The 20,950-nt window shown below is 45.7% G+C and overlaps 1 protein-coding gene across 1 annotated transcript in view; it reads right to left on the reverse strand.

Annotated features, from left to right (window-relative positions):
- The window catches only part of LOC146026611 (vitamin D3 hydroxylase-associated protein-like), a 53,286-nt gene that overhangs the window by 22,251 nt on the left and 10,085 nt on the right, over positions 1-20,950 (reverse strand). Inside the window, exons 4-6 of the mRNA XM_083157422.1 lie at positions 17,533-17,666; positions 16,074-16,280; positions 9,852-9,892 (exon numbers count right to left, since the gene is read on the reverse strand). Of these exons, the coding sequence (XP_083013548.1) occupies positions 9,852-9,892; positions 16,074-16,280; positions 17,533-17,666 (382 nt within the window). The remainder of the gene's footprint in view (positions 1-9,851; positions 9,893-16,073; positions 16,281-17,532; positions 17,667-20,950) is intronic.

The raw sequence follows: 20,950 nt of genomic DNA on the forward strand, positions 1-20,950 counted from the left end.
GCAGGGAAGACAAGAAAGTATTCTGTGCTTACCTTAAATAGCCCATGTGCGTTGCTCCTGTTCCCGCTGCAGCGGCGTCTCTGGGTCCCGCTTCCGGGTTCCGGGTGTCGAGTCTCACTGACGTCAGGCCGTTGCCCGGCAACCACGGACGCTGAATGTCCCTGACACGCTGCGCACCGGTACTGAGCTGTGAAAAAAACAAAAGAAGACCAACTTAGTGCTGTTGGATACTCATATGTGGTAAAGCAAAAAAAAAAAAAAAACTTGTGCAGAAATATCTATGTAGGGCTATAAATACATAAGGAAAGTGCTAAGAAGATAAAAAGCAGAAAACGTTGAAGCATTTATAAAACAAAGAATGGCTGTTCGTATGTAAGATACACCACGTGACCTTAACACCATGGAGAGAGTAAAGGGAGATATATGTCTAGGTACCAAACCCATAAGAGGGGAGACATATTATATATCACAAATTTCTTATGTGTATCCATATTCAACTTTCTCGAGTGTCCATAACTTCTGACAGTGCTGGATAGCATGTAATTATATAAATAAAGTTCGATTTTAGATAAATGTGTTCCATGCTATCATTTCATTTAACCCGTTAGGCGCCATAGAGTCCAGTCGTAGAATCCATTCTGACTCCCGTTTAGACAGCAATAATTGTCTATTGCCTCCCCTGATCAATGGGGGGATATGGTCAATAATTTGGCACTGCATTTCTGCCAAAGTGTGGCCCATGATTTCAAAATCATGGGCCACACTTTGGCAGAAATGCAGTGCCAAATTATTGACCATATCCCCCCATTGATCAGGGGAGGCAATAGACAATTATTGCTGTCTAAACGGGAGTCAGAATGGATTCTACGACTGGACTCTATGGCGCCTAACGGGTTAAATGAAATGATAGCATGGAACACATTTATCTAAAATCGAACTTTATTTATATAATTACATGCTATCCAGCACTGTCAGAAGTTATGGACACTCGAGAAAGTTGAATATGGATACACATAAGAAATTTGTGATATATAATATGTCTCCCCTCTTATGGGTTTGGTACCTAGACATATATCTCCCTTTACTCTCTCCATGGTGTTAAGGTCACGTGGTGTATCTTACATACGAACAGCCATTCTTTGTTTTATAAATGCTTCAACGTTTTCTGCTTTTTATCTTCTTAGCACTTTCCTTATGTATTTATAGCCCTACATAGATATTTCTGCACAAGTTTTTTTGCTTTACCACATATGAGTATCCAACAGCACTAAGTTGGTCTTCTTTTGTTTTTTTCACAGCTCAGTACCGGTGCGCAGCGTGTCAGGGACATTCAGCGTCCGTGGTTGCCGGGCAACGGCCTGACGTCAGTGAGACTCGACACCCGGAACCCGGAAGCGGGACCCAGAGACGCCGCTGCAGCGGGAACAGGAGCAACGCACATGGGCTATTTAAGGTAAGCACAGAATACTTTCTTGTCTTCCCTGCATCCCCTTCACCAGCACTACCAGCACTTTTTTGTCTCTCCTGATGAAAAGGCATCCTGCCTTGAAACGTCGCTTGATTGAGACCATGATGTAATGCACTAAGATGACATAAACTATACTTTTACAAATCCGTGAGTGCCGCTCTTTATCTCCAAGGCTCTACTACAAGCTCAAGGGGATACCAGTGTGTATATATATATATATATATATAAATGTGTTGTTTTTTTTAATCTGTAGCTCTGCTTACTAAGTTTCTTTCGCTTTGGTACTATAGATAAAGAATGTTGTATTTCCACAATTTACCCTGATGAGAAATACTTTTTAACCTCCCGCTGTCATTGCAGATTCCTCCGGCAGCCTATATTTAGCATGCACTAATTGGAAAAGTCTTTCTTGAGCAGTAAACAGCCGCGGAATCAGAGGAGAAATGCTCTGACGTGTCTGCTCTGTGGCTGCTCAGTACGGCACATACACAGGCCGAAAGAACATCACCTGGAGACGTCAACCGCTGGACATAAGTGCTTATAAGCTTCATCCCATTTTGAAGCCACAAAAATGGTTAATACACTACAATACGAGGTAGCAAGGGGGGGGGGGGGGGGCACGGGAACAATTGCAGACTTTCCAATTTTTAAATAGACCACTTGTAATGGAAATAAACACAATAATACCTTCTAGATAAACAGACACCTATTTGCGCGCTAGTTGTGGAATAATCATTAGATCAAGATTATTATTGAAACGCCATTACCAAAGCCAAACCAGAGTTCTAGATACCATTGATCAAAGTGATCGGATAGCCAGAGAGCACGGCTTCGGGGGACACCGGACAGTGATAACAGCCTAGTAGTATCCGGGCTTCCAATGATGGGTGAGTAGGGCATTAACCCAATTGGATAACTATAGATTCTCCAGCTATTATACTGAACCCAGTTGTGTGGGTAATGTAGGGTACACACCAGAACGATTTGGCCTCAAAAAACCTGATTTAGATACAATCTCGACCGATTGTATGTAAATTGGGCATGTTTTCGGCCATTTCTGATCCAATTCCGATCCGATGCGCGACCTTGCAGGTCGTTTGGTCGTTTTTCAGATCCTACCTGCTGCAAGTAGGATTTGAAAACGACCCCTTCAACTGGGTACTGATCGGGATCGGATCAAGGAGCAGATAGTAGCAGATTGTGTGGTTCAACAGATTGCAAGACGATTGTACGCTCGTCTTACGATCTGCTCCCGATCTCAATCATTCTGGTGTGTACCAGGCATAAGTTGCAAACCCACCAATTTCCAAATTCTACATCACACACACACACAAGTGGAAACTCCTACAAAACCCATTTGGAGATTGAGCCTGGACCCCGAAATTAAAACAGTCACCTAGGATGCTATTCTTGGGTGACTGTACAGCATACAGCATCTCTCATTTACTTAGCCAGAATAACCTGTAGCATCAATTTATGTGAGACCCGGAATCTATGTGGTTAAATTTGCTATGTGGCGGGTTTCGAAGCTGCGCATCTTCTTTGGTTTCAGCAGCTGGGTTCACAAGGGCAATAATACGAGCAGAGTCTTTCGGACGCTGCAGCGTTCATCAATAGGAACTAGCTTAGAACCCGACACCTTCCCAGCAATATTACACCTCAGTCAGGTTTTCCCAAGTCATTTCTGAAAGCCACCACATTGGACTCATAAAATCAGGAAATTGCATGTACAGTATCTTCATTTGTGAGCAGGTGACGGAGTTCGAAGCCAGGGCAAATTGAGGAAGTGGGGGATAGTTTTTATGTTCTGGTAACTTATCCCTTTGCGTGCCAAAGGAATTTATGTAAAAAAATACATAAATAAGTCTGTGGCACCACCGCAGATGGCTTGGTCCAAACAATGGGTATGGGAGTTACCGTCTCCTTACGTATCTCCGAAACTCGCTGATTGGATATTGCACCTGTAACATCAGCACGGACTTCTGATGTATTTTGGAAACTCCTGGGACGCATTAGCACTTTTACCCATCAAGCCATCTGCGTATATATAAGTATAGCCAACGACAGCACCTTTCGAGGGTGATATATTTTATCTATATACTGTTGGGTATAGACCGGGGAGAATGCTGTTGTCCTCGTCCTGTGTTGTACAGATGAAGAGCCGCTCGCTCTTGCAGGGGATGGTGTAAGATTCGCCAGCTGCCATCCCCCGCCAGCCGCTGTAAGGGGACGCTAGCGCACGAGATGCGCACGCATCGCCTTACAACGGGGCTCCCCCGTGTCCCTGCCGCCTCGCCGAGGGCCGCCCCGGGTCCCCGCCGCCTTGCCGCCCCCCCCCCCCCTTAACCCTGTCTGTCTCCCTGAAGCGGAGATGGACAGGGTTCCCGTCCCCCCCGCCGACGGAAAACTGAGATGCGCGTGCGTGTGAGACACGCGCGCGTCTCAGTCAGATGGGGCGCCTCTCCGCCGGCGATCGCCAGCGGCCAGATTCTGGTGCTGGCGGAGCAATAGTGAGAAGCGCTCCATCTGTATATGTATTATATATATATATATAACAATTATTTCTTTTTTTAAGCATAATTATGATGGTATAATTCATATTTCATTATTTCATATTTCATTTAACATCGTTCCTAAAACATTGCCCCAACTACACTTTTGACATAGGTTCCGGTTACTTTAGAGATGGTGTTCTGCTTTCATGTATAGTGGGCAGCAGTTTTGGGGGATTTATTGTGCATCACTTTAAACAATTTAGACTTGAGCCAAGGGAATTTGGCAAAATAGGTGTGAAAATTGCCAAGTAAACCTGTTTTATTAACCCTTTGAGTGTCAACGGTGCTGTGAGAGATCCTCAAAATATCCGCTAAAAAATGCCAGCGCCGACCCATTTTTTGGGTGCAATGTTTAACTAAGTTTGACTTTGAGATTGGCTTGGCTGTATTTGTATTTATTTATACAAAAAGACCAGTCGCTGGCACTCAAAGGGTTGTGAAGGCCTCAGGCTGGCAGCCATAGAAGGGCACTCATGAAAGGCATCCAAAAGTCTTAATCCTGTTTAGTAACATTTTAAACATTGACAGATTATGAGTCAAATCAGTTATTGGTAGAACTGGCGTTGCCATGGCATGCACAATGGCATCTGCAACAGAACTCACACCTTTATGTGGCATGATCTCACCATGGACGGGTCTGTGATCAGAAATCTGCTAATATGGTGGTACATCGGCACTTTCTCACGGGGGGGGCAAGAACATCGCACATCGCACCCTTTTCCCATAGATGTACACTGATTCTTAGCCAATGGTAATTGCTCTAAAAGGACCTCTCACATACAGATGTGCCTGCTTAGTGTTACTGTTATCAGGTCACGGTATGTGTACACCTACCCACGCACCATTCACTTAGCATAGGAGACCCACTGGAATGAGTGGGTGCTGCCTCCTGTGGCACACCATTACCACGATGCATATGTAACATGGTAGTAAACGCAACAACACAATCCCTGGACACAACACACTCCCTGGACACAGCTGTACAGTAAAAAAGCTACAAGCACCGATATGTGTACAGGGATGCAAAGCGATGTACTGTACTTTGCGGGTCCGATGCGTTGCGATTTTAGCCACTTTTTAAAAAGTTAATAGGTTCTAATGGACATCGCATCGCATGTACTCCTGTACTAATACGATGCGATGCAATGAAGCACAAAAAGTACTGCCTGCAGATACTTTTTGTGCTTTACAAGATTGTACCTGCGGGGACGCACATCGCATCCCCGCAGGTACACGGTGCGATTATCGCACATGCGATGCGTTTTGTACTTTAAAAGTACAAAATGCATGTGATAATCGCATCGTGTATGGGCACCTTAACTCAATCTCAAATCACAAAGATTACATGGGCCCTTATTCTGATCGGTGCGGCCGGATCCGAATATGCGGCCAGCACCGTGCGTCCTAAACCCCGCCTTCCATACGGATCGCCAACTCCGTCCGTACGCGGTAAGAAGCTGTCCGAACGGACCGCACGTGTATTTCTCATGAATACACCTCCTCCATCTCAGCGAACCTCCCCCATCATTCGATGGTTGCAGAACATTGAATGCAGGGCCGAGTGGCCCGGCAGCTCCCGCAACCTCAGACCACACGGGCATTTCACCGTGCAAAAGCAGGGATCTGGGCGGGCAGCTGACATCCGGCAATGTCAATGTCGCGACCGTATTACCATACGTACGCCCAGCGTTTGCATGGGAACGCCCATGAAACGCGGGGTGTAAACATATGGTAATGAGCCCAAACAGCCCTTCACACCCCTCTCCACCCCCTGTTCGTAGTGTACACATTTCATGCAGAATGTGGCCGTGCGTCCGGCTCGCACATGCGCAGAGACGCCTCTGCACATGCGCAGACACAAAACATCGGCGGCACAAACGCACGCGGATATTACCGCACCAACCAGAATAAAGGCCATGGAGACAATCACTTGTATTTTTCAGTTTTTTTCAAATGCTGAAGGTAGAAAATATAGCAGCACATATAAAAAAAAAATGTTATTGCACCGCCATCTAGTGGACACTCTGCATATAACAAAAAATAACTAATTGAGCATCTATCACTATCTGTATATAACAAAAAATGTAAGCCTGATTGGATTGGTTAACATCAGAGACTTGTGCATCTCATAATACCAGGGTTGTTTACCCTCCGAGAATGGCCAGAAAGAGGGGGCAAGCCTCCCGCATTTCTTTTTTTTTTTGTAAAATGTTTTTATTGAGACATTAGGTGCCAGGATCACTCACAATTCAAATTATAATATATCAGTACCATTGTTAAGAGTTATACTGTAGGTTATACAGACATTTACATAAATTATCCTTGGGATAACAATAGAACAACAGATTACATATACCAATACTGAAAAGAGACCTACATAGTGTTAACGTTTGTCATTCATGTTTATGGTCATTGGCGCCTCGCCCTCTGCCCACCACAGCCCCCACCCTTGAAAAATGATCTTGGAATATTGAAGATCAAATCTCCTTCCACCTCAATTTATAAGTGAATTGGAGGATCGTTTGCAGATATTTGCGTCATATACCATGTCGAATTTTCAGGCTGTCATGTATTTGTGATTTGAAAGGAGATGACAGAAGCTGTGTACACATGCTTAGATTTTTCCCCTGTTTTCGATTCGATTTTGCTTATAGAAGCAAAATCGAATCCACATCGAATGGTTTTTAGGACACTTTCGATCTGCATTCGATTCGATGCACGCTCCCGTTTTCTCAAAATCGAATAGAAAAATCTACTATGCAACCAAGGAAATCTCGAATTCGATCCAGTAAATCGGATCAGTACTTTGTACCTACATTGTGAAATCGAAATCAAATCGAATGCAAAAGTACAGATCTAATGCCAAATCGAATGGGATGATCTAATATGCCAGATCTAATAGAAAACCGAATCTAACATCAAATCTAAAGCAAATCTAAGCGTGTGTACAGGGATTTAGGTTTCCCACATTAGAAAAAACTTTTGTATTTTGGTTTCTAAAATAACCTCTACCCATTGCATTCTAAATAGATAATGTAATTTAGCTTTGAAAAGTGAGAGTGTGGGGGGGGGGGGGGGGGGGGGGGGGTAGAAGAGGTTGTAACCAAGTCTGCAAGATAGCTTTACAGGCTGCGAGGAGATGTTTATTGCCCGGTGTTATACGAGTATTAGGAGGAAGTATGCCAAATAAGGCCCATTCAGGAGTTATAGGGATGTAATTGACCAATTTATCCATGGCGTAATTCATAACCTGAACCCAAAATCTATGAATAATTGGGCAAGCCCAGAGACAATTAAATAAATCTGCGGATTGAGTGCCACATTTATAACCATTTGAATTACTAGAATCTCCTATCAAGAATCCTCTATGTGGGGATAAATAAGCCCTATGTAGTATATTTTAAAAACATGGCGGTATAGGAGGAATAGGGCAATAGTGTACAAGGCCTTGCATGAGAGAGAAGTAGGTCTTTGGGTGATATGCCGGGAAGTTGAGAGAGCCAAGGGGTCAGACTTGTGGAAGATCTATCAGAAATAAACAACTCTCTCAAATGATTATAAATTGTAGAAATAGCTCTGCCTTTTAAGGTTATGGGGGGTATGCAATCTGGGAGCACGGCCGTCGATCCCCGCCAACAGCCGTGATCCTGGCCCGTTTGCGGTCAGATCGACCGCATAACGACAGACGGGATTTAATGTCCCGTCCGCCGTTTGTTGCAAAGGGGGCGTGGCCACAAAAATGGCCGTGGATTGTCGATCTGCGGGCCGGATAATGACAACGGGCCCGACAGCTTCTGAAGTCGGGCCCGTTCTGCCGTGATCCCGCATCAATGCTGTTGTTAGTGACATGGCCGCCACTAGTAATTTTGCCCCCACCCCCCACCCCCCTTCCCCGGAACTGACCTTCATTTATACTTACTTACCTAGCTGCAGCTTCCCACGTCTCCTCAGGAGAGCACACTGCAGAGCACAGTGCAGCCTGCAGAGCGCCGAGCCCCTCTGTGTCCTAGGCTCGGCGCTCTGCAGGCTGCACTGTGTATCAGGCATGCCTGGCTGGGGGGCTGCCGGGTGGGGGAGGTGGTGTGGGGGTGTCGCTGTGGGCAGCCGCCCGGCCCTCCAGAGGCCGGGGCCCGGGACAGCTGTACTCACAGCACCTCCCTGTCGGCAGCCCTGGTTAATGGACAGCATTGAATAGGGAGCAGCCGCTATTTCCCATGTCGGAAATAGCGGCGGCACACTGCATACCCCCTTAAGTTCTTTAGCATGGTATCTACTGGATTATCCCAGTCCAAATTTGAGAAGGGCCTGATCATAGAGCAAGCATAATGTTGGGCCTGTAGTAAAGCAAGGGGGAAATCTGCCAAGGTGGGTATTGCTCCTTAAATTCCTGGAACGTGAGAGGCCTCTGGGCGGAACTACATGTCAACTAGCCCACCGCATCTACTCCCTGTGTCCGCCAAATGTTGAATGGATAGGAAGCCTGACCATTCTGAAATTCTGGGTTAGCCATAAAAGTAAGGTTTAAAGACTTGTGTGCGTTCAGTCCAAATCTCCCGCATTTATACCTGTCTCCCGCACACCTACCATCGGTGGGGGTCGGTGGGAGCAAATGACACGTTCGCGTTATTGTAGCCCCCCCACCACTGTGCAGTGCCTGCAATACCAGCATTGCACGGCGGGGGGCTTGGCCACGAGGACGCGCTTGCACTTGCTGTGCCCCCAAACTGTGTCATATCACCGTAGCTCCGCCCCTTTCCGCCCTTTCCACCACCCAGTCAGTGGCCCCCACCCCCTGCCTCAAAGAACTTCCGAAGAGGGCAGCGCCAAAGTAGGCAACCCTGCATAATACATAACATTAGCACTGTATGGTTCCCTGCTTTGCACATATATCCTAAGCCACTCGTGCACTAACCTCTAATTATCCTCTACTGTAAGACTTTCCCAACATCACTAAGGGCCAGATGCACTAAGCTTCAGCAGTGATAAAATGGAGAGTGATAAACAACCAACCAATCAGCTCCTGCCTGCCATGTCACAGACTGTATCTGAAAAAATGTCAGGCAGGAGATGATTGGCTGTTTGTTTATCACTCTCCATTTTATCACTTTTGAAGCTTAAGGTCCATACACACTGGGCGACTATGCCCAGCGTGTATGGACAGCGATGATGTCAATCATCGCTGCGGGGAAAGCCGCTCAGTACATACACACTGAGCAGTTTTCCCCCTGCCCGGTGCCGACGGAGGACGGCGTTGCATAGCGCAGAGCTATGCAACGCCGTCCTCAATGCCACTCATCTGCTGGTATAACCAGCAGATGAGCGGCTTTCCCGGCAATGATGTGGGAGTGCGCAGCAGCGTTCACCGCTCATCGCTGGGGCATACACACTGGGCGGTTTTGAGCTGAAAGCTGCTCAAACCTGCTGTTTTGAGCGTCTTTCAGCTCAAAGTCGCCCAGTGTGTGTGGACCTTTACTGTATATGGCCCTAAGTGAGAAACATAGAATTTGATGACAGATAAAAACCACTTGGCCAATTTAGTCTGCCCAAGTACACTTAAGGTGGCCCATACACTAGTAAGATTTATCTTCAGATCTGGCTGGTTGGAACAAAAACATGGTCATGGATGAGTGACAGTTTGTCGGTTTTCCAGCATTTCCAAGCAAATGGTCAACTGTCATTTGCTCTCATCCATAACCATGTTTTTGTTCCAACCAGCCGGATCCGAAGATAAATCTGCGTGTGTATGGCCACCTTTACACACTAGGGTTCATCTTTGTTGGGAGCCAATTAAACCTACCTACATCTACTTGCATACTATCAGTTCTTACCTGATTTCTGTCCGGGACAGCTAGCTAACACCCCGACTTTACTGCAAGATAAAGAAATACTGGGTTACCTTTCTAAAGCAGTAAACTTATCTGGTCTCTTATGAAGACCTCCTATAACAATAAAGGTAATTTACAGGAAATAAAAACAGAAAAACCAACATACACAGAGCTGCAGTACCCACGCCATTTTCTGATGTATTTTACCTTTTAAATGGGGATTTAAGTTTTTTATGTGCTGAATACGGGGCACCTAATAATATACTAATCTACAACAATAATATACTTATCTACAACAAGAAATCTTCACATTTCAGTATGATCAACTTTAACCAGATTTAAGGAATTGAGTTATTTAAAGGGAAACAGTGTTTGGAGCACAGTACAGGTTGAGTATCCCTTATCCAAAATGTTCGGGACCAGAAGAATTTTGGATAATGGATTATTCCGTAATTTGGAATATTTTTATATTTGAATGAGGTATCTTGCATTTATGTTGTACAAATACATTAAACACATGAAATACACAAATATATTTTACGTGTGCATAAAACAAGGTTTCAAAACATGAAACCAAGTTTGTGTAGTTAAGGTGCCCATACACTAGTAAGATTTATCTGCAGATCTGGCTGGTTGGAACAAAAACATGGCTATGGATGAGTGACAGTTTTCCAGCATTTCCAAGCAAATGGTCAACTGTCATTTGCTCTCATCCATAACCATGTTTTTGTTCCAACCAGACAGATCTGAAGATAAATCTGCGTGTGTATGGCCACCACCAACTCAGATACTGACTTTGAATGCCAAGAAATCATGTCCTTGCACATATTTAGTGCCAGTTACATGTTTTTCACCAGTAGTGCATGTTACAGATGTAACCAGTAGGTTTTTACCAAAAAATCAAAAATAAAAGTATAAGTATGGTGTTTGGAATAATTTGGATAACGGATATTTGGATAAGGGATGCTCAAACTGTACTGGGTAACCAAAGAAAGGCTACTAGATCTACTGGAAGACGGAGGACACTCAGTACATTAACTAATGCACTTATTGATGTATAGAACCAGGGCCGGCGCTACCCACTCAGCAGCTCCTGCAAAGCAGGGAGGCACCATGCTGAAAAGGCGCTGTCTCCCTCCCTGCTCTGCTAAAGCTGTCTCAGCCCTCACTGTCACTGCCTCCTGCACGCTGCCTGCAGCGCCTGTCTGACAGCGGGCGGGCAGCAGTATAAAGAGCTGCTCCCTGCACTGCGAGTGCACACAGCCTGCAAGTCGCCCGCAGTGCCTGTCTGACAGCGGGCGGGCAGCAGTATAAAGAGCTGCTCCCTGCACCGCGAGTGCACACCGCCCGCAGTGCCTGTCTGACAGCGGGCGGCAGTATGGAGAGGCTGAGCAGCTCCCTGCACCGCACACAGACTGTCCTCCTCCTGCGACCTGCCCCCTCTTCCTCACGGACACTTGCTCTGAGGCATGTAGCGCTGTCTGTGAATGCCTGGATGACATGTCTTGTCCGGATCCGCCTCCTACCCATTGCTCCCTACGCCGCCCTTCCTTCCCTCTTCTCAGTGTGCTGTGCCAGTGCCACTGTCAGTCCTCAACACTCCGCCCCCTCTATCTCCTCCCCTCTTCTTCCATCTCCTTCTCTCCCCTCCTTTCCCCCTCAGTCCCGAGAGGGGTGTAATGGCGTCCTCAGCGTCCTGCCTACGCAGATAAAAGAGGAGGGACTGCACAAGAGTTAAACAGCAAAAGAACAGTGAGTCTTTTATTATACATGTTTATAACAATTTTTTTTATAAATGTAGATTTTTTTTATATTCATTTAGACACTTTTTAAATAATGGGCTGGGTTCTGTGCCTAAAGGTGGCCATACACGCTGTGATAGCAGCGTGTGATGCAATGTGCACTCCTGCAGGCATCGCACAGTATAAAAAGTATGTGCTGCACATACTTTTTGTACTGCTTTTGGATCCTATCGCACACACATTGCATGCATGCCGTGTGATGCGATACGATCTAGCCCATAACGTATGCGATTCTCGCAGCGTGTATGGGCACCTTTAGTGCCTGCAACATTTTGCGGACACAGCACTGAGATGGTGTATGCATACATGTACATGCACCCGAGATCCTCCATAGGATCGCATGTTGCATACACTCCCACAATCAGGCTGCAGCTTGTTGCAATGGCAATGTGAAAGGGAGCAAAATTTATGGTTTGCAGGAGGGCGCCGGACACCCTAGCACCGGCCCTGTATAGAACTAATATGATATTGTCTTTATCACAGATGGGTTGGGATCATTTGGTCTATTGCATATGGTCGAAAGTCATTAGGTCGAATCCATTAGGTCGACATGCTAAAAAGTCGACATGACTCTAGGTCGACATGGGAAAAGGTCGACATGATTCTAGGTCGAAAGGTCATTAGTTCGACAGGTCATTAGTTCGACAAGGTCATTAGTTCGACATTGTCTATGTCGACTTTCACAAGGTCGACATGGGGTTTTTCACAGTTTTTTTTACCTGAATGTCAACACAGTCGACATGGACACAGTTTAAAGTGCACTGCATCCCCTCGCATCGCTCGCTGCGCTCGCTATGCATCGGGCACGGTGCTCGCTACGCTCGGCACACTATTTTATTCTCCCACCACGCCCTAGTGGATGGTAGGGCATGAAATACCGCCTGTCGGCACATGTTGGCTCAAAAAACAGTGAAAAACTCCATGTCGACCTTGTGAATGTCGACATAAACAATGTCGAACTAATGACCTTGTCGAACTAATGACCTGTCGAACTAATGACCTTTCGAACTAGAATCATGTCGACCTTTTCCCATGTCGACCTAGAGTCATGTCGACCTTTTAGCATGTCGACCTAATGGATTCGACCTAATGACTGTCGACCATAATGCAGTAGACCAAATGACCGCATCCCTCACAGATATATAAGGTTATTATTATTATACAAGTATCTGGAAAAATACGTAATTGGTAGGATTGTTGTTTATGCTGTGACTAAGCTGTACAATAGGCCACTGTCCGCACCTGCTCCTATCGGAAGAAATAAATCTTAGAAATAATGGTTACCACCTATTACACAGGGGATCAGGGACCTTAGGAACTAGGCACAACAAAGTACCAAAAGTATTTATATGGGGATGACCCTATGGGAGGCCCCCTCTTCCTACAGGCGGCACATAAGCAGTTTAATATGTACTTTTGGTACTTGTGAGTTATCTGGGCGCCCGATTTCTAAATCGGGTCGGATCGGGCACATCGCATCGCATCGCATGCGACCATCGGATGCGATGCGATGACCCGATTTTTCCATAGGAATCAATGTTAAAATGGACTGAGTCCATTTTAACATGGAATTCAATGGGAAAAAGGGGTCCTTTTCATACCCCTACTATCCAAGTGGGCATGGAGTTGGATATAAACCTGTGGCGAGCGTAGCGAGCCACCGAGCCCGAAGCGTGGCGAGCGTAGCGAGCCCCGCGAGGGGACACAGAATACCGTCCCCTCGCGGGGCACGCTTCGCTCGCCACGCTTCGGGCTCGGTGGCTCGCTACGCTCGCCACAGGTTTATATCCAACTCCATGCCCACTTGGATAGTAGGGGTATGAAAAGGACCCCTTTTTCCCATTGAATTCCATGTTAAAATGGACTCCGTCAATTTTAACATTGATTCCTATGGAAAAATCGGGTCATCGCATCCGATGGTCGCATGCGATGCGATGCGATATCGCATCGCATCTGATTGTATGCCTTAACTTAAGGCATACAATCAAAAAATCGGGCGCCCAGATAACTCATAAGTACCGTACTTTTTATATTGTTTGTTGTCTAATTGCTTTGTATATTTTATATTATTTGTGGTATTGATTATTTATCTATTTTTTATGAGTTAGGATTAAATTCATAATTTTCTCCCCTATGGAGCACTTCACTAATTCAAGTAATTCTAATAAAAAAAAAAAAGAGAGACCCCCAGGATCAACGGGTAACTGTCTGAAAGGATAGAATACAAAAACCCATTGGCTGGTTTCACACACTCCGGCTCCTGCCGGACGGTGAAATCCCGCACGGCCAGGGAGCCGTGCCGCACACATTAGTTTATCATGGAGGGGATGGCCACAGCCCGGCAGCCGTCCCTTCCAGTGTCGGAATCCGGCTGCAACCGTGCGGCCGGGTCATGGCCGTCCCGTGTGAATGGACACAATAGTGTCCATTCACAACTAATGTGTGCGGCACGGCTCCCTGGCCGTGCGGGATTTCACCGTACGGCAGGAGCCGGAGTGTGTGAAACCAGCCTTAGAGGGGACCATCTTAGTGATTAAAATGACAAATTCTGAAGTAGGTCATATAGGCCCCCTTATGGAACGTGTTCATATGAGAATGTATATAGCCCTCCACCTGAGAATAGAATTTAGTAAATGTGTTCATGTTTTTGGTATTAACATTTACATGTGACCATCCCTGATGTATTGACTATCTGACGCAATTGAATGAATGTTCCTTTTAATAATGTACACATGATATTGAATCAAATCTTTTTGATTAATGTATACTTGCTTCAAACAAATAAAAAATAAAATAAAAAAACAAGTATCTGGAGACTCTCGGAATATGCGCTGCTATAGTACACCTATTATTTGGATGCAGGAAGTGCCTGCTGAGGTACCCGGCCTCCCAGGAAGAATGATGATCCCCCCAATTTGCTACACTGCAAGAGAGCTACTTGTGTCTCCCTGACTGACTATATACAGCTTGTCATCCATTCAGCGCTGACCTTCAATCTGGAACATTGATTGGAAGCTTCTACTGGGGACAAGCAAAGCAACAGGCTAAGGATGACAACCACCCACCAGGCCGGAGCCTGGAATCTGCCGTCAAAACTGTTCAATTACAAGTTCCTGTTGTCTCTCAGCCACCAGAGCAGCAACCACTGTCTTCTTGGTAATGAAAATGGAATGGCCATGAGTTGATTCATGCAGCTTGGAACATGAAGATCATCCATCCATTATGATGTATGCATGAGACACCATTATACAAGATAACGCATATCTCTTCATGCTGTTCAAACCATATGCCCAGAATGTCCAGCAAGTATATGGATCAAATTGGAAATCTTGTAGTCATTGATCGGACCATGGGACTCTTCTACAGAAGTAGCTTTGCCCATCGTTGCGGTGATACAGAGACAGCTGAAACCCTGCCAGTCCAAGACCTAGAATTAGTCCCTTTATACGTCATGACTGGAAAATAGGTGAAATGTAATAGGGTGAGAGAATCAGAAAGTGAGAGATTTGGTGAGAAATCTCTAGGGTTTTTTTTAAAGCGGCAATCATTTACACTGCAAACCCAGTCTGATTTTTGCAGTGTAAATGGTTGCTGCTTTAAAAAAACCTGGAGATTTCTTAACAAATCAGAAGTCTCAAACTGTCCCAGAGTTCAAAACTACAGCAGCCACAGTCCTGGAGGATGTTGCCCTTCTACAAGTACCCGATGTGGAGCAGCCCCCCCCCCCCCCCATTATCGGCACAGCGTAGGAGGAGGCACAAACATTGCTGCTCCTCACTGTGCATAACCTAACACTACTGCATCTGTGAATGGGGCCCGTTAGGAGTGTCCCTTGATGGCAGCATGGTGGGGGCGTGGTATACCTCCTTTACAGGAGTTTCCCTTCCCACTTGGGAGGGACGGTAAATTTACTAATATTCGATTTTGGGTTCAATTTTATAATCAAATCCCTCACTTACTAATATTCTATATACTCATTTATATTTGAAATCCAATTCAATTCTGACTAGTGATTATATGCAGGCGTGTTGTTGGTGTTTTTGGACCATGTATCGGCTGGCAGCTGCGAGCTCATGCATACAAATACATGGTGCCTACATTACTAATGCTGTGTTCAGTCTGCGTAGCCATAGACCAGGGCTGGCCAAACCGGTCCTCGAGATCTACCAATGGTCCACGTTTCCCGAATCACCTGGCTGGTGCACAACTGTTGGTAGATCATGAGGACAGGTTTGGCCATAGACCAACACTTAACTCCAATATCCTTCGTGTTTTGCATGCAGTCTACAAATGTGTTCTTTTCTCAGTGTCGAACTTCTGCATGTGTCGATCTTTTGGTGTCGACTTATATACCATACCCATCAATATACCACACTCGTCATTACTTTAGGAGACACCTCTGACAAACTCCCCCTTCCCATACCTGAGTCGGTTCCCGGTGGGCTTAAACCCACAGAGGCCACAAAAAGCGCTTGGAAAGCGGATACTTCCTCCAATGTCTGAGCCAAACCCCAATATGGAGCCTTTTCCTGCAATAAGGGCCCCCTCCCCTCCAGATGATCCTCCTGGGCTCTTCTTGTGGTTGAGAGGATTCAAAGTCTGCCCATAGATGGGGTTACTGCAGTCATAGCTGTGGAGAAAGAAGTGTCCAGTTAACCCTTGTAAGATGCACATGAGTGTTAGGGTCAGTGACCCCCCCCCCCCCCCCCCCCCCCCCGATTTTACCTCACACAGAGCCAATTAGCCAGGGAAGAGGGACAGAGCAGTGAGATATGCATGAGAGAGGCAGGAACCCCTAATATTTATTACCCCACAGAGCAGCTGAGCTCCAAGGATGAGCCAGAGAGCAGTCAGGGGATGCACATGAGTGGTGGAGTCAAGGACCCCTAATATTAATTACCACACAGAGCAGCTGAGCTACCAGGGTAGAGCTACAGAGCAGTAAGCGATGTGCTGGAGTCAGGGTCCCCCGATGTTACCACACAGAACAGCTGAGCTACCAGGGAAGAGCTACAGAGCAGTAAGCGATGTGCTGGAGTCAGGGTCCCCCGATGTTACCACGCAGAGCAGCTGAGCTACCAGGGAAGAGCTACAGAGCAGTAAGCGATGTGCTGGAGTCAGGGTCCCCGATGTTACCACACAGAGCTGCTGAGCTACCAGGGAAGAGCTACAGAGCAGTAAGCGATGTGCTGGAGTCAGGGTCCCCCGATATTACCACACAGAGCAGCTGAGCTACCAGGGAAGAGCTACAGAGCAGTAAGCGATGTGCTGGAGTCAGGGTCGCCCAATATTACCACACAGAGCAGCTGAGCTACCAGGGAAGAGCTACAGAGCAGTGAGGGATGTGCTGGAGTCAGGGTCCCCCAATATTACCACACAGAGCAGCTGAGCTACCAGGGTAGAGCTACAGAGCAGTAAGCGATGTGCTGGAGTCAGGGTCCCCCGATGTTACCACACAGAACAGCTGAGCTACCAGGGAAGAGCTACAGAGCAGTGAGGGATGTGCTGGAGTCAGGGTCCCCCGATGTTACCACGCAGAGCAGCTGAGCTACCAGGGAAGAGCTACAGAGCAGTAAGCGATGTGCTGGAGTCAGGGTCCCCCGATATTATCACACAGAGCTGCTGAGCTACCAGGGAAGAGCTACAGAGCAGTAAGCGATGTGCTGGAGTCAGGGTCCCCCGATATTACCACATAGAGCAGCTGAGCTACCAGAGGCAAAAGGGATAAAAAGAAGTAAGGAGAAGATGCCATGGAAATAGGGAACTGATGATGCCTAATAAATCGGATGTATAAATCAGGTGTATTGGTCATTACTATGCAGGTGTGAGATGTGCGCAGTGACTATAATACAGCCCCAGAATCACAGATATCAGTATCTTACTTTAACATTGACTGAGGGATGTTGGTTTTCACAAACGGGATGGCTCCTTGTTTCAGCAGTACTTGTACAATGACACAGTGCTCAGAGGCCGGCCGCTCCAGGTGCCTGAGTAACCCCAGCGTGGTGTCATGACCCTGACAAATACAGACACAGAAACAATCAGGACACTTCATTGAGCACTTACTGTAGAGAATCCTTCCCAATGTAATAATGTCATCCACGGCCTCATGGATGGTGTATTGGATAGCATTACTGCTTCACTACACTGAGGTCTTAGGATCAATTCCCACCACAGCTGATTCACCGTCCTTGCGTGGATTTCCTCTGGACAGGGCCATAATTAGGGTGTTGCAACATGTGCCAACGCACAGGGCGCCACAAGACAGGGGGTGCTATTCGGCAGCACCTGCCAATTTTCTGTTTAAAACAATGCAACTTCCTCCTCTTGTCTACCCCCATCTTCCACTCATGTCCTTAAGCACCTCCAGCTACACACTCTTTTATTTAAGGCACACATTGCGAAAAACTCTCACACTTCCCAAACAGGAGCAAATAGTTCCATGAGTAAGGTGCCTGACTGCAGTATGGAAGGTGATGGATTTGAATCCTTGATATGATACAATCATATATGTCATATGTATATCATAAATGGGATGCAGTCAATTTGCCGGCGGTCGGGATCCCGGCGGTCGGAATCCCGACACTGGAATCCCGATCGCCGAAATCCCGAAACTTTCACCCTCCGTGGGTGTCCACGACACCCATAGAGGGAGAATAAAATAGCGTGCCGAGCGTAGCGAGGCACCGGGCCCGCTGCGTGGCAAGCGCAGCGAGCCCGCAAGGGGGGGGCGCTCCACGTCCCCCCCCATGTCGGGATTTCGGCGGTCGGGATTCCAGTGTCGGGATTCCGACCGCCGGGATTCCGACCGCCGGCATTACATATCGGATCCTCATAAATACTGTATGTGACAATCATTTAGAAGGGAGAACCAGGCACTGTAAATGATGGCCGTTTTAAAAAAAATGTCCAAGATCGGCCAGCATCCCGTACCTCCGGGAAACTGTGCTGTTACATATGCCCTGTAGACTGTAAGCTCCACTGGGGCAGAGGCTGATGTGAATAGATAAATATTCTCTGTATATCACTGCAGAATGTGTATGCCTTATATAAGTAACTTATAATAAATAATCATTTATAGCATTCCTAGATCTGGACCCTGGTTCTGCATTGGTAGTACTTCACAGACCTATTGGGGGAAATTTACTAAGATGTGTATTCTACTTTACATGGGATGTTGCTATATGGAACCAATCAGAATATACTTCTTATTTATTTAGCACCCTCTAGTAGACAGGATCTGATTGGTTGCCCAAAGCAACATCACATGTGAAGTAGAATACACATCTTATACCCCTTTCACACAGAAAATGAAATACCTGGGTGAAGCAGTTCCACCCCGGAATGTCCTTAAATACACGAGTCCTTTTTCTGTGTGAAAGGGCACACCAGTGTCGTAAATCCCGTGTCTCCGACCCAGGAATTTACCAGGGTCGAGGACACGGGATTTATGACCCGTGTTGACCCTTTCACACAGAGGAAATACCCGTGTTATTCAGCAAATGACTGGGTAGAAATTTTCAACCCGGTAATTTGTTCTTCTGTGTGAAGGGGGGTCAGGCTGCTCCCGGCAAAATGACACGGCATTTGAAATGCTGTGTATTTGCCGGGATTTTCAGACTTTTCTGTCTAAAAGGGGTATTAGTAAATTTCCCCCATTTACTACAAATTAGGACACTGACTGGCATTGCGTTAATGAGGCACAAATCTTTGGAAAGGAGGTACACGTTGCAGAGATTCTGTTGTTTTACTATATAGCAGTTTGTGAAATGGGGTTAATCTTTAACCATACATGCAAAGAGAAGGTACAAATGTGATGAAAAGTTCCTGAAAACATAAATGTAAAGTAAATCTTCCACACAGAAGATAAGCAGCATTCCAGGTGTCTACAAATAGATTATGATATTACAATCCCACAATAACTGGGGATGGGATAGTGTGGAGTCAAAAATAAAAAGTCGAGAATATTATATCTTACATAATACTCACATAATTTATTATTTCATAATGTTTATAATGGGTACCCAAACTTTTTGGAATCACGGCACCCTGGAGTATCAGAAGTTTTTTCTGTGGCACCCCTAGGCCAAAAGTTTCTTATTGAGTACTTTGAAAAAAAATGTCATTAAATAAATGTAATCCTTAGGTCCAGTTATGTTGTGAGGGACAGTATTCACTTCGGTTTGTCCACATATTGTATGGTTGGAAGCCACAAGCACTGATTTTCCCTATTACATTGACCATAAATAAAATTAATTGGTCCTGGACTACCATCTCAGGGCACCCCAGGGTGCCGCGGCACACAGTTTGGGAACCATTGGTTTATATGTTTACCTGTCCAGTGAGCAAATACAAAAAGTGACATGAAATGACTGTTCATCAAAAATCATCATTTATTTATAATCTTTACCATCTATGTCACCTATGTAAGTATAATATTAATTGAAAACTAATAAAAATAATTTTCAAATAAAATGAGATTATATCCACTGAGAAAAATAATAAAGTTTTTTTATTCAAACTACAGATAAGATGCTCAACTGCAGATATTAATGAGGGTAGGTGCAGCAGCAAAGTCCTTTGTTGGACTCCGTGACCTCTAACCCCAAAGAATGTTTTGCACACACTAGTTTTCTGGATTATCGTGCAATGTAAATCAGTAACATTGCACCACACTATGGGCCTCATTGGTATGCTGCCCATACACTTATTTATTTATTAACAGTTTCTTATATAGCGCAGCATATTCCGTTGCGCTTTACAATAGCAGACAGTGATACAACAAAACGGTATTTACAGACAGTTAAAATGTAGGAGGGCCCTGCTCGCAAGCTTACAATCTATAGGGAAATAGGCATTGATACATAAGGATAGATACTGTATTCTTTATTGCATCGATTCCACCAGAATGCAAGGTTCTATGACTGGTTCTGGAATTTGATAAGCTTGCCTGAAGAGATGAGTTTTTAGGGAACGCTTATAGGTTTGGGAGACTGGAGGAGAGTCTTATTGTGCTTGGGAGGGCATTCCACAGAGTGGGTGCAGCCCGAAGAAAGTCCTGCAGTCGGGAATGGGAGCGAGTAATGAGTGTGGATGAGAGGCGCAGATCTTGGGAGGAGCGTAGAGGTCGTGTTGGATGATATTTTGAGATAAGAGAAGATATGTATGTTGGTGTAGTTTAGTTTATGGCTTTGTGTGTAAGTAAAAGAATTTTGTATTGAATACGGTAGAATACAGGTAACCAATGAAGTGACTGACAGAGTAGCTTTGCAGACGATGAACGTCTGGCTAGGAAGATTA

The sequence above is a fragment of the Crinia signifera genome, chromosome 8 (genome assembly GCF_055691185.1).
Source record: "Crinia signifera chromosome 8, ASM5569118v1, whole genome shotgun sequence".
NCBI classification, from domain to species: domain Eukaryota; kingdom Metazoa; phylum Chordata; class Amphibia; order Anura; family Myobatrachidae; genus Crinia; species Crinia signifera.